Source organism: Rana temporaria, chromosome 9, assembly GCF_905171775.1.
Source record: "Rana temporaria chromosome 9, aRanTem1.1, whole genome shotgun sequence".
NCBI lineage: Eukaryota > Metazoa > Chordata > Amphibia > Anura > Ranidae > Rana > Rana temporaria.
The window spans coordinates 113639213-113651742 of NC_053497.1; the positions used below are offsets into that span (position 1 = coordinate 113639213).

Genomic DNA, 12530 nt, shown 5'->3' on the forward strand with positions numbered 1-12530 from the left:
ATAAATAAAGAAAATATTGTGCTGTGTGACAGGGCTGTGTAATCTCAGAACTGGATGAACAGAAATACAAATCCATTTGCAGGTAAAGCAGCTCCCTTATTTCATCTGCAAATGTAGCCGTTTGCCTGGAGTTGAGTTTGAAGTATAGTGATTGCTGTCAGATTGAATGCATATGAAGTTTGCACAGGGGTCAAGTCTTGGGGAAAAAAGTGTGGGAACTCCCACCCAAGAACCACCCCCCCCACCAAAAAAAAAAAAAATGATACGCTCATATGCATAATTACTAAACTGCATGTTTTTTTTCTTCTTCATTGCGGAGGTCTGCCGCGGGTTATCGCGGGATTTAGAAAGAAGCAATGTCTCCTGGGAACAATGACAAAAGCTCCCAGGAGACATTGCGGCATCGAGGAAGTGACAGAATACCCGCACATTACCCGATGAATCCATATACAGGAAGCGGGCAGTAACATAAAGGATTACTAAGGTTCGCCTGCCTCTGACAGTGACTCGAGCTGGGCATCGCCGCTTAGTGAAGGATTGGCTCGGGCAGCTCGGCTGCTCTAGTCCTGCAAAGGGAACGGAGTTCCTGCTGTGAAAAAAGTGCAGAAACTCCGTTCCCACGCGTTTCCGCAGGACTTGAGCCCTGCGTTTGCATGGATGACAGCAGAGCAACTTTATTTGTTAGTGGATAATCCAGACTCACCAGTGCCACAGGTCACAGAACATTCACCCTGTATTGGGCTCCACACAAAAACCTGCGTATCATTCCAGAAGGGGAAGATGCTGAGAGGCAAATCTCCTTTTACTGAAGAAATGATCTGATGGCAAGAAAAAAAATAGAAAAAAATCACGATGAATATCAATATAAACATGTACTGTAGGTCCAGATTTTTATCTGGAAAAGGACATAACAGAAAAGTTATGAAATTTAATGACTTGGCAAAAATGGGGTGTTAATAAAGAAAGACTTTACTAAAGATTAGGTTGACCTTAAAGGAGTTAAAACACTTTTTCACCTTAATGCAATCTATGCATTAAGGTAAAAAAACATCTGATGATTCCGGCCCCCCCCAGAGCCCCAGAGCCCCCGTTTTACCTACCTGACCCCTTGAAAGTCCCGTGCTCGGTCCCGAGATCCTCTTCGCCGCTCCGCCTGGCCACTGATTGGCTAGAGCGGATGGATTGAGAACAGCGCAGCCATTGGCTGGCGCTGCTGTCAATCACATCCAGTGACGCGGCGCGCCGAGGGGCGGGGCCGAGTGATACAGTGAGCGTCTGTGGCCGCTCGCTGTATCACGGGAGCGCACCCGCAAGACTCATCACCATACGAGCTCTCATGAATGTGATGAGTTCTTGCGGGGAGGACCAGAGACAGCCGCCAAGGGACCCCAGAAGATGTGGATCGGGCCACTCTGTGCAAAATGAACTGCACAGTGGAGGTAAGTATAACAGGTTTGTTATTGAAAAAAACATTTTTTTTTTTTCCTTTAGTGACCCTTTAAAGCTGGGTTCGCACTACCTGCGGCTCGCAGCAAGGGGGTCTGGTGCGTTCTTGTTCTCTGTTTCAGGTGCGAATCAGGTCAGAATTTTTGCCTGAATTCGGACCTGAAACTGAGCCAAAGACACACAGGACCCCTTTCCAGTGCGGACCGCGGCCACCTCGGAGATGTGTGAACCAGCTCCATTGAAAGACAGTCACAGTCTTCTGTCATCAATTTGCAAAGGTGATCCTGTCATTAAAATGTCAAATAGGCATACCTGCTCATGTTGACAGAACAACACTGTTCAGGAGACAAAGTCAGCTGCAAAACCGGCACTTCCAAGAATGTTAATCTTCTTGGTCCCTCACAACTCACTGGTTCCTACCACCAAATTCCACATCAATACTGTGTCCTGTAGGGATGCCGAGGTCGGCAGGTAGAATCAGTGAACACTTTAGCAAATGCAATAAATAGACACTACTGAAAATGTTGGTTTCCCTGGGGAATTTCACCTGAACGAAGAAGTATTCTGACAGCACAGGCAATGACAGGATCTCATCAGGCAATTGTTGCTCCTTCATTGTCCAACCACAGTCCAGGGGTGGGGAAGAGACCTACCTGTGTTGCTAGACTACAGCAGAGAAAAGTAGGATCACCAGGCTGGCTGAGCGGACTGGTACAGCTGTGTAATTCCCAGGGCTTGATATACAGTAAATACAAATCCCTGGGCAATACACAACGGGTGTATTAGATCTGTTATCCTGGAGTTCAGCTTTAAGTTTAGTGTCTAAGGTGCTATAGTCCTTAAAATAAACAACTTTATTTTATTCCAATTTCGAAGGGAAACCATGTTAAACTCCCCTGTGAATTTCTCTTTCTTTCTAGATTGTATATGAAGACAAAGCATACTCACCCTTTCCCAGCCAACAGGACACACACTGATCACACATGGAACATGTTCTGATGGCTTCTCCTGCCTTGGGCATTTAGAGGCATCCACCACAGTGTCCAAGCCAGACTGAGATTGTACACAGGAGACTTGGCGCCTTGCTGTCCCCGAGCCGCAGATTGCTAAGCAAGGACCGGTCTCTGACACCTCCCACCTGCACAGAAGGAAAACATTTATGTCAGCCTTCAGAAACAAGTTGGCCAAATGCTACACAGTTTCTCAGTGGTTTTTGTACATCCAGTGAGCAAAAAAAAGAAAATGGCATACAGTTCAATCATTTTATGGCCTCTTTCACATAGGTGGCAAATTTTCTGGTGTTACTATTGTTCCCTCATTCCCATCTATGAAGGATAAGAGGGAAGTTACATATTAGAATGTTTTTTTAATATCTACGACTGCTTTCCATATCATGGGGATACCTTGCTGGGCACGGCTCTGTGTTACAGGAAACAAAGGCTTCTGGCCTAGAGGTGTGGGCACATTGCCATTCCGGCACAACGGTCTCAGTGTCACGCAGCTTTTGGACACACTGGATTGTCCTGCTCATTAGCCCCCCTCCACAGGAGGCGGTACATGCAGAGGACTCCATTACGTCCCATCTGGGGGGGAAAAAAAGACATACTGAAAGAGATGTAATAGAGGCAGTAATGTAGAACTGAGAGAATTGTAAAAAGAAAATCTTTGGACTTCCAGAGTTCTCACAAGTCATGGGCAAACTTTAATTTGCTAAATATGTATTCCAGGTCTGTGCCTTGGAAATACTGAAAACACATACAGAAAATTTAAATTTCAAAAGGAGACCAACTACCATATTTTCTCTGGTGACAGGTGCACTTTAAAGCTGACATTTATGACAGAGAATTACAAAGGATGCAGCAGTTGCCACACTCCATATGTCATAATATAACATGACCCCACGTAAATGACGTCTCTAACGAACGGCGCATGCGCCGTTCGTGAAAGAATCCCAGTGCGCATGCTCGAAATTACGCCACAAATCGTCAATGCTTTAGACGTGAATGTAATTTACGCAAAGCCATATTCGCGAACGACTTACGCAAACAACGTAAAATTTAAAAAATTTGATGCGGGAACGACGTCCATACTTAACATTGGCTATGCCTCATATAGCAGGAGTAACGTTACGCCGTAAAAAGCCTTACGCAAACGACGTAAAAAAATCCACCGGGCGCACGTACATTTCTGAATCGGCGTATCCAGCTCATTTGCATATTCTACGCTGAAATCGACGGCAGCGCCACCTAGCGGCCAGGGTAAATATGCACCCTAAGATGCGACCGCGTAGGAGACTTAGCCTAATTTAAGCGTATCTGGTTTCCAGAATACACTTAAATTTACGACGGCGTAGATTCAGAGTTACGACGGCGTATCTACTGATACGCCGGCGTAACTGTTCTCTGAATCTAGCCCAATGTCTGCAAGGTAGACAGACAGAATCGTGTAATGATTCTGTTAAAAAACGAGTAAATACCTATTAAATTCCTTCATCTATATCACCTCCGGCGTTCTTGTTTCTGTTCTCTCATTCACTTCCTGGTTTGCATCGCTCGTTCATGTAAGAACTACATTTCCCAGTATGCATTGCGGCACGCCCAGTAATTCACACCTCCTTGAGGTCTCTAACACGTAGAGAGCGTCCTGCCGCACAGATGTAGTTCCCAGGAGGGGGTGAGCACGTTACTGACCACCGCAGTAAAGCCTCCCTTCACGGTGGTGAGTAAAATCAGACAGGCAGGACGTGAACAGAACAGAGAAGAAATAGAGCAACTTCTGAGCAAAAACGAACAATGAGGAAGTGAAAAGAGGAATGTCTGCAGGTAAAGGATGATTATTATGAAAAAAAAATGTTTTCCTTTACAACCCCTTTAACTTGCACCTATTTGGTAAACTGTAGCTTGCAATTTACTAAACAGATGCAAACTTTAGAAGTATAGTAATAATTCATAACAGGATGAGGATGTCAAACAACATGCATACACCGGAGAATAAGGAAAACTGTACAAACATGGATTCCTCACAGCAATGTCTCTTTGACTAGAGCAGGGTAATATTTGGCTGCATTCCATAGTCTATACATTTCTATAACAACAAGCTAAGCATTATCATTTTATAAAAAATAAGAAAAAAAAACAACTACTTGTAAATATTCTCATAAACAGAATCCCTCTCAGTGAAGTCCACAGTAGATCTGGTAACGCAGATGAACAACTGGAGGGATCCAAGGCCCAAGAGCAAAGTGCCACACCACTGGAATTGCACTACTCTGGTAGCAATTGGAGAGGGGCTCCCCACAATAGTTGGGTTTTTTAAAGAAGCTGCATACTGTTAAGCCCTGTACACACGATCGGATATCTGATGGAATCTAATCTGATGGATTTTTCCATTGGATATCTGATGAAGCTGACTTTCATCAGTCTTGCCTACACACCATTATTCAAAAATACGATCGTGCCAAAACGCTGTGACGTACAACACTACGACGAGCTGAAAAAAATGAAGTTCAATGCTTCCAAGCATGCGTCGACTTGATTCTGAGCATGCGTGGATTTTTGACCGATGGAGTTCCATACAGACGATCGGATTTTTCTATCGTTTTTTTATCCATAGGAGAAATTTAAAACATGTTCTATTTTTTTACACCGATGGAAATAAAACCAATGGGGCCCACACACGATCGGTTTGTCCGATGAAAACAGTCCATCGGTCTGTTTTCAGTGGACAAACCGATCGTGTGTACACGGCTTGAGGCATTAGTCCATCTGCTCAAAGCTGGTTCTGACAGTGGAAGTTTTTTTTACCTGGCTGCAAATCACTTGCCAGCTACCTCCACCTCATCAGGTGTGGCCTTTTTTTGAGCAGCTGATGGGGGAAAGAAAAGAAATGGATTTTCTCTGGGCATATGAAGGAAACCAGATTAGATAAACAGGAACAATTGATATAGGAAGATTTGTTTAATCTCTGATAATCACGTGAGGCCAGTCACTTCACTGGGTATATGTTAAGCCTCGTACACACGATCAGTCCATCCGATGAGAACGGTCTGATGGAAAAAACGATCATGTCAGAACGCGGTGACGTAAAACACAACGACGTGCTGAAAAAAACGAAGTTCAATGCTTCCAAGCATGCGTCGACTTGATTCTGAGCATGCCTGGATATTTAACCGATGGTTGTGCCTACTAACGATCGTTTTTTTTCCCATCGGCTAGGAATCCATCGGTTAAATTTAAAGCAAGTTGGCTTTTTTTTAACCGATGGTTAAATAACCTATGGGGCCCACACACGATCGGTTTTGACCGATAAAAACAGTCCATCAGACCGTTGTCCTCTGGTTCACCTATCGTGTGTATGAGGCCTAAGGGTTTACAACCCTTTTAAGCATTTGGTTTCTAATACGATTATAATGCAATGTCCTCTATAATACTCCATCCAAATATTGACCAAATAAAACCAACACACCTCGGAGGGCAGGGGTCATCTCCACAAGGTTCCTGTGCTGGGCCAAGAATCTCAGAATAATTACAAAACTTGGATTCAGCTGGCATTTGAAGAATGTGGTCGAAGCATTCATAGACAATATTTCGAAATCCTAGAGGATGACATTACAAGCACAGAATATTAATAATGATGATATTTATGCTAAGATACAATGCATGAGTGTAACCTATGTTGGATCTTTAACAAAAAACGCAAAATTTAGCCTTATATAGCTGCCTCTTAAAATGCCTTTGCTTATTCTGTCAAGGGTCAATGGTCACTTACAGCCTGACAGCTGCTGCCCTGTCAACTTCTTGACCGCATTTCCTGTCTCCTGACTTCCAAGAACGCCTAACAGTGTCAAATATCAGAGCCATGTAGTTGTTCACATTTTCACCTACTGTTGTGCAAATCCAGAACAGTGTAAGGGCTCATGTACACACAGACTATGTTAACCGTCAGCCGCGGGAAACCGCAATTTTGTGGCCAAAACGTTCCTGTCCTGAACGCGATTCTTCCGCATTTAGGAGAGGGAAGGTGAGGAAGGTTGAACCTCCCCTAACTGCAGCAGCTACTAAACTCTTGTAAAAACCTATGTGTATGTGTACATGGACACACAGGCTTTTATGTAGTCGTGTTTAGGAGCTTTGGCAAAAAAGTGCCAAAAGCTCCTTAAAGTGGAGTTCCATCCAAAAATGGAACTTCCACTTTTTGGACTCCCACCCCCCCCCCCCCTCCGGTGTCACATTTGGCACCGTACAGGGGGGAGGGGGGGCAGATACCTGTGTAATACAAGTTTAGAAGCTGTAGTGTACATCAACTCTTAAAGGTTAGGCAGTTGACAAGACAGAAATTGTCAAAACTTAGGTGACCGCTAACTTCTGGCTCTCAAGTTAGGTTTAGACAAAGTATGCAAAGCTAAATAGGGAGGCTTCTAAATAGAGCTAAATTCATGTTTACATGTGTTTTTACATAAGTATGCACCCAAAAGTTAATACTTAGCTAAAAAAATATATTATATATATATATATATATATATATATATATATATATATATATATATATATATATATATATATATATATATATATATATACACACACTATATGTCACCATACCACCATATAGTCTCATTAAGAACTGAAGCCTTTGCTGGTAAATCTCATTGTGTTCTTCCAGTTTTCCATGTTCTTATTATATGGTGGGATCACAAGCAAAACCTGACCCATTCTGCTTTCTATCAGGAAAAATAAAATATACAATTTGTTTTATAGTATGAAGAGAAAGGTTTTAGTGGTCTCACCTCCTCCACAGCTGGCTGAACAGGGTGCGAAGACTTGTAACCAGGCGTACGAATGATCCTTTTTGGCAACATAATAGCTGTAGGTGATGTCCGGATTGGTGACTTCTCCATATTCTGGCCCATATCTTCTGTAGACCTTTGAAGACAGTAGCCTTAATAATTCCAAAATTGAACAACAAAAACAAAAGTTAAAAATTAGCACATCATTTTGTACCTGGACCTCAATGTCGGTGGAGGTGGGTCCACTGACGAGGACTTCTTCCAAACTGGGTAGCTTGTTAGCAGTTAAAATCAATCTGTATTCCATTTGCTTGTCCTCCACGACAGAGGGGTGAGTGATGTTTAAGGAGATACTCTGCTTTCCAGCTACAATGTAGTCAGAGTTTTCTTTAATAGCTGGATGACAACAGAAAAATGCAGATATCTGTGAAAGTTTCCAACATGGCCATGGACAGCTTCTTTTTTGTGGCATGATACAAATGTAAAAATACATAAATGCAACAAACATTTCTCAAATTAGAGTCTACCGCCCTCACTACCCCATGATATGACTATACAAGGGATTGTGGGATAGCTTGTTATTTCTTACCTAAATGAGTAAAGAGCGGCTTTTTATTGGTCACTCTAAGTGTCATGGTTCCAACTGGGATGGTCAGGAATGTGAAATAATCTGCAGCATAAGAATATAAAAAAAAGTACAGATAGATAGACAGCAGATTTAGCATTTTAGCCAGTTTGGATTTAGATTTCACTATTGAAAGGATTGTAACTTACCCCCAGCTATTCCTTCTGTAAAAGAGCCACTAACTTTGTTACATGTACTGTTGTCCCCGCCACAGACTCCACAGTGATCCGCCACCATCGCAGAATCCATCACTCCATCGCATCCAAAGACCTGAGCGAGACACCTGCATTACACACAGGCAGATTTAAAGCCCAACCTTTTTTCATTTTGGATAGGCTTGGAAAAAGTAAATACTTCTGTCAAAAATGTATTGCTGCCCATGAACCTGTTGAGGAGATTTCACCTCATTCCTGTTTTTCGGACAACATGTGGCAGCAGGTCAAGAATTGAGGGGAGCAGTTGTCACTGAGGCAGAAAGACTAGAACAGTAATTCTACCCTGACAGAGATTCCAACCATTCCCTAATTTACTGAAAAAATGTGTTCCCGCTGGAGATATTTACCATCACTTGCTGTATTGACAGGACATAAGGGAAAATCTTCCCAATAAGGTCAGGGCCCACAACAGAAATATATATAGGTGTTTATGCTTTCCCGAAGTTGGGCCAAAACTAAAAAAGTTTAGAGTTGGGCTTTACAAAGACTCATTCCGCACCTTCTTCCCTTCTACTCTTTTGCCTCGTACACACGACCGGTTTTCATGATGGGAAAAATGCGAGGAGAGCTTTTGGCCGGGAATCCCGGCCGTGTGTATGTTCCTTGCAGTTTTTCCAACGGGAAAAACCGCCGGACAAAAAAAAGAGAACCAGCTCTCTTTTTTTCTCTGACTTTTGCACGGCGGTTTTTGGCAGTTCTCCTATGGGAAAAACTGCGATGGAGCAAACACATGGCCGGGATTCCCGGCCAAAGCTCCATTTCCTGTTGGGAAAACCAGCCGTGTGTCGGGGGAAAGACTGCCCGAGCAGGTTCTCGGCTTTCTTCTCTGGATTTCCGACGGGAACTTTTCCCGTCGGAAATCCCGCACGTGTGTACAGGGCATTTCAAGAGAAATTCCCACCTTGACCTATGTCATTTCAGAACTGTCTAGGCTCTCCTGCATTTACAAATCTTTCCTATACTGTAAAGGTGAGATCAGCATATTTTATAGGACCAAAACTACCCCCTCTAAATGTTAGCTTTACTGTACAAAAAGAAGCTATATATCAAATATTATATAGGATGATCATCAAATAAGGTTTTCAATCACAAACCTCTAAATACATTAAATTTTTCAAAGCAGAAATGTCACTTCTGAAAATGATGTTAGATTTTTATAGCAGTGACATCACCCTTCAAATATATTTTACAGAATGCAAATAAAATGTATAAATTCTGGACTGACATTGCTGCTGTCCAGTGATCAGTTTTACTTTACATTAGTGATGCCACTATTTTCCAATTACAATTTATTTCCATGATATTATTGTTCTTATTGGATAACATTCAGTGGTTACTATATTAAAAAAAAGAAGCAACACTTATAGTAACTTTTTACCGGTCTCACCTTGCAACGGCCGGCAATGCAGATGTTAAACATGCCATTCGCCTCCGTGCTTTGCTGACATCGGGTGCCGTCTATGAAGCTCTCTCCTCGTCGCACCATGAAACTCATCCCCTGTGCCTGACACATATGCTGACAAAGCTCGTCACCTGGTTTTCAAACAGAAGAATAACAACACACTGACACCAACTGGGATTTAATGGCCACAGTAGCCACTTTAATTACCAAAATTATCAATATAAATAACTAATTAAATTACCATAAAAATACCAAATATACATAACAAATAACAAGCAAAAGACTGAGGGCCAGATTCTTAAAAGGCTTACGAAGGCGCAACGCCATTTGCGCCGTCGTAAATCCTAATCTGGCCCGGCGTATCTATGCGACTGATTCTTATAATCAGTTACGCATAGATATCCATTAGATCTGACAGGCGTAAGGCTCTTACACTGTCAGATCTTAAATGCAATTTTTTTTCACGCCGCTAGGTGTCGCCTCATCGTTTTCCCCGTCGTCTATGCAAATTAGCTATTTACGCGAGATTCCCGAACGTACGCGCGGTCGACGCAGAGAATTTACGACGTTTCCGTAGCCTTTGCGACGCGTAAAGTTGCCCCTGCTATATGAGGGGCAACCAATGTTAAGTATGGCCGTCGTTCTCTGCTAGCCACCGTGACAGATCCCCAATCTACCAGCAACTCACCCATGACAGAATCGAAAACTCCAACATTACAGGGGAGGGAGGGCAGGAAGATTCCTTGATGTCTGCTGTCTTCCTACTGAAACTTTCTTGGGACCATCCTACCTACAAAGCCATATGGACCCCTCTCGTCTCGTCCACTTCACCAATCAGGTCAGTACCTAGGGTTGCCACTTTTTCTTCAAGCCAAACCCGAACACTTTAGAAGCGCACAGCAAAAAAAAAAAAAAAAAAAAGCATACACTATAGGATTGTAGCAGACCGGGGACAAATTTTAAAGAGGACAGTAATGGGACTGAGCCACATCCCTGTCTGAATATTGTGTCTGGGTTTTAGGTAGACTGAAACCAGGACACGGTCCAAAACCCGAACTGTCTGGGTGAATCCTGGACGGGTGGCAACCCTATCAGTACCCCTCCTTCTTTGCCTCCTGCATACTTACAAAACTCTCCACCCATGTCCTCCACTCCCCCTTTAACCCAGTCATACTGTCCCTCTGTCCCTCTATCTATTCCTTCTGGATTTTTCCTCTGGGCCTGACTTTTTCTTGTTTTGAATGAAGTGTGGAAAGGTTAGAACGTGTGACCACTGCAGAGATGCACCCATTCAATCTGTCTTGGTGATCACTGTCACCAAGACAGAAAGTGATGGAAAACCCCAAATTTTACAGTTGTCACCAAAACGGTAATGGAGAGGAAATCCTCCAATGGGGACACCTGTTCCAGTGATAATTAAAAGGGAATTTCCCGTACTTTAAAAAAAAATCCTCCTGTTGTGGCATGAAATGAGGGAGATCCATCTTGACACGCTTACACCTTGGAACTATCCCATAATTGCATCAGCATTCCATGGTCATGTTGAAATGCATTGGTAGTGTTTTTGCAATGCAGGATCTCATATAAAGTTACTACATTTTAACTCAAAGGGGTTGATTTAATAAAGTCAAATAGGCTGTTCTCTCAAATAGAGCTTAGTGAATGAGGTGAAGCTCTGCTGACTTCCATCTTTAATTTACGTGCAAGCAAAACTGCTGCTTTTTTATTTCCCTTGCAAGCGATTGGGTGTTCTTTACAAAGTGAAACTTCAACTCATTCACTAAGCTAAGAGAAAATGACCTTGCAAAGGCCTATTTGCCTTTACAAAATTAACCCCAATGCGTCATGATAGTATTGCCATTTCTTGCAACTATTTTTTGGTTAGATAGACACACTTACCATAGGCAAAGGCAGCAGCCGATGTCCAGCTGTATTTTGAAATGACCCCAGGGGACAAGACGAGGGGTTTGTGGTCTGTAGCAGCGCATTGTTCTGTCATAAAATCTAGTTGTGTCTTTTCACAATCCTTGAAGACAAACACACCAAAAATGTTCTTTAGACTAGTAGGCAATTTCTATCATTGCCACTTATCTGAATGTGACAAGTTAAAGATAAATACACCATCAGGCACAATGAAAGCATTAACCACTTCAATCAGGGCCATCGTTAATACTGATTGGACACTGGGCAAACATTCCCCCCATGCAATTTCGCTCTCCACCTACTCTGAGTCATACAATAATTGGCAGCTAGACTCAAAATCAGTTTACTGAATCAGATCAGGCAGCGATTGCGATTGGTTGCCAGATGTTACAGTATGTCATTACTGACTGGCTGCTAGAGGTTACAGCACACATTATGGCTCACTTATTATTTGCTAGAGGTTACAGCACATGACTTCTGCTTGTTGATTGGTTGCTAGAGGTTTCTGTACATCAACACTGCTCACTGATTGGTTGATAGAGGTTACTAGATATTCTTACTGCTCAATGATTTTTTTGCAAGAGGTTTGTGCGCATCATTATTGCCCACTCATTGGTTGCTAAAGGTTCATGCACATCTCCCCACTACCTGCACACCATAGACTGGGGAGGTGAGGGGACCCATCAATAGACAGAAAACTCCTAGAGATCCTAAGACTCATGGGATCAGTAGCAATGCTGGGGGAGGGGGGGTGTGATCAGTGACAATGCTGGGGGGTTGATGCAGGAGCGGATCCAGGGGGGTGCAACGTGGCAATTGCCCCCCCGATAAATTTGTTGCGGGTGAGAGAGTAGGCGGCTCCTCGGGCAGCTCCACATGGCGTCTCCAAGGCAGGTGGCTGAGAGAGCAGGCATGCCGGGCAGCTGGGTGGTGAGCAGGCAGGCGGCTCAGCGAGCCGATGAGAGCGGGAGGTCAGCTGTGTATCTTGGTAGGTGAGCGAGCGGCTGGCCAATCAGCGAGTTTCTACACTGGCCACCAATGTAAATGGAATTTACCCTGACCACCAATGTAATGGGGATTTACAGTGACCACTAATGTAATAGGAGCATTCACAGTAACCACCGATGTTAGGAG

The 12530-nt window shown here is 43.3% G+C and overlaps 1 protein-coding gene across 1 annotated transcript in view; it reads right to left on the reverse strand.

Annotated features, from left to right (window-relative positions):
• Positions 1-12530, reverse strand: part of ADAMTS13 (ADAM metallopeptidase with thrombospondin type 1 motif 13) — a 67175-nt gene that overhangs the window by 30865 nt on the left and 23780 nt on the right. Inside the window, exons 15-24 of the mRNA XM_040324175.1 lie at positions 11373-11499; positions 9459-9604; positions 8006-8126; positions 7821-7901; positions 7446-7627; positions 7232-7367; positions 5911-6040; positions 2850-3029; positions 2395-2584; positions 704-818 (exon numbers count right to left, since the gene is read on the reverse strand). Of these exons, the coding sequence (XP_040180109.1) occupies positions 704-818; positions 2395-2584; positions 2850-3029; positions 5911-6040; positions 7232-7367; positions 7446-7627; positions 7821-7901; positions 8006-8126; positions 9459-9604; positions 11373-11499 (1408 nt within the window). The remainder of the gene's footprint in view (positions 1-703; positions 819-2394; positions 2585-2849; positions 3030-5910; positions 6041-7231; positions 7368-7445; positions 7628-7820; positions 7902-8005; positions 8127-9458; positions 9605-11372; positions 11500-12530) is intronic.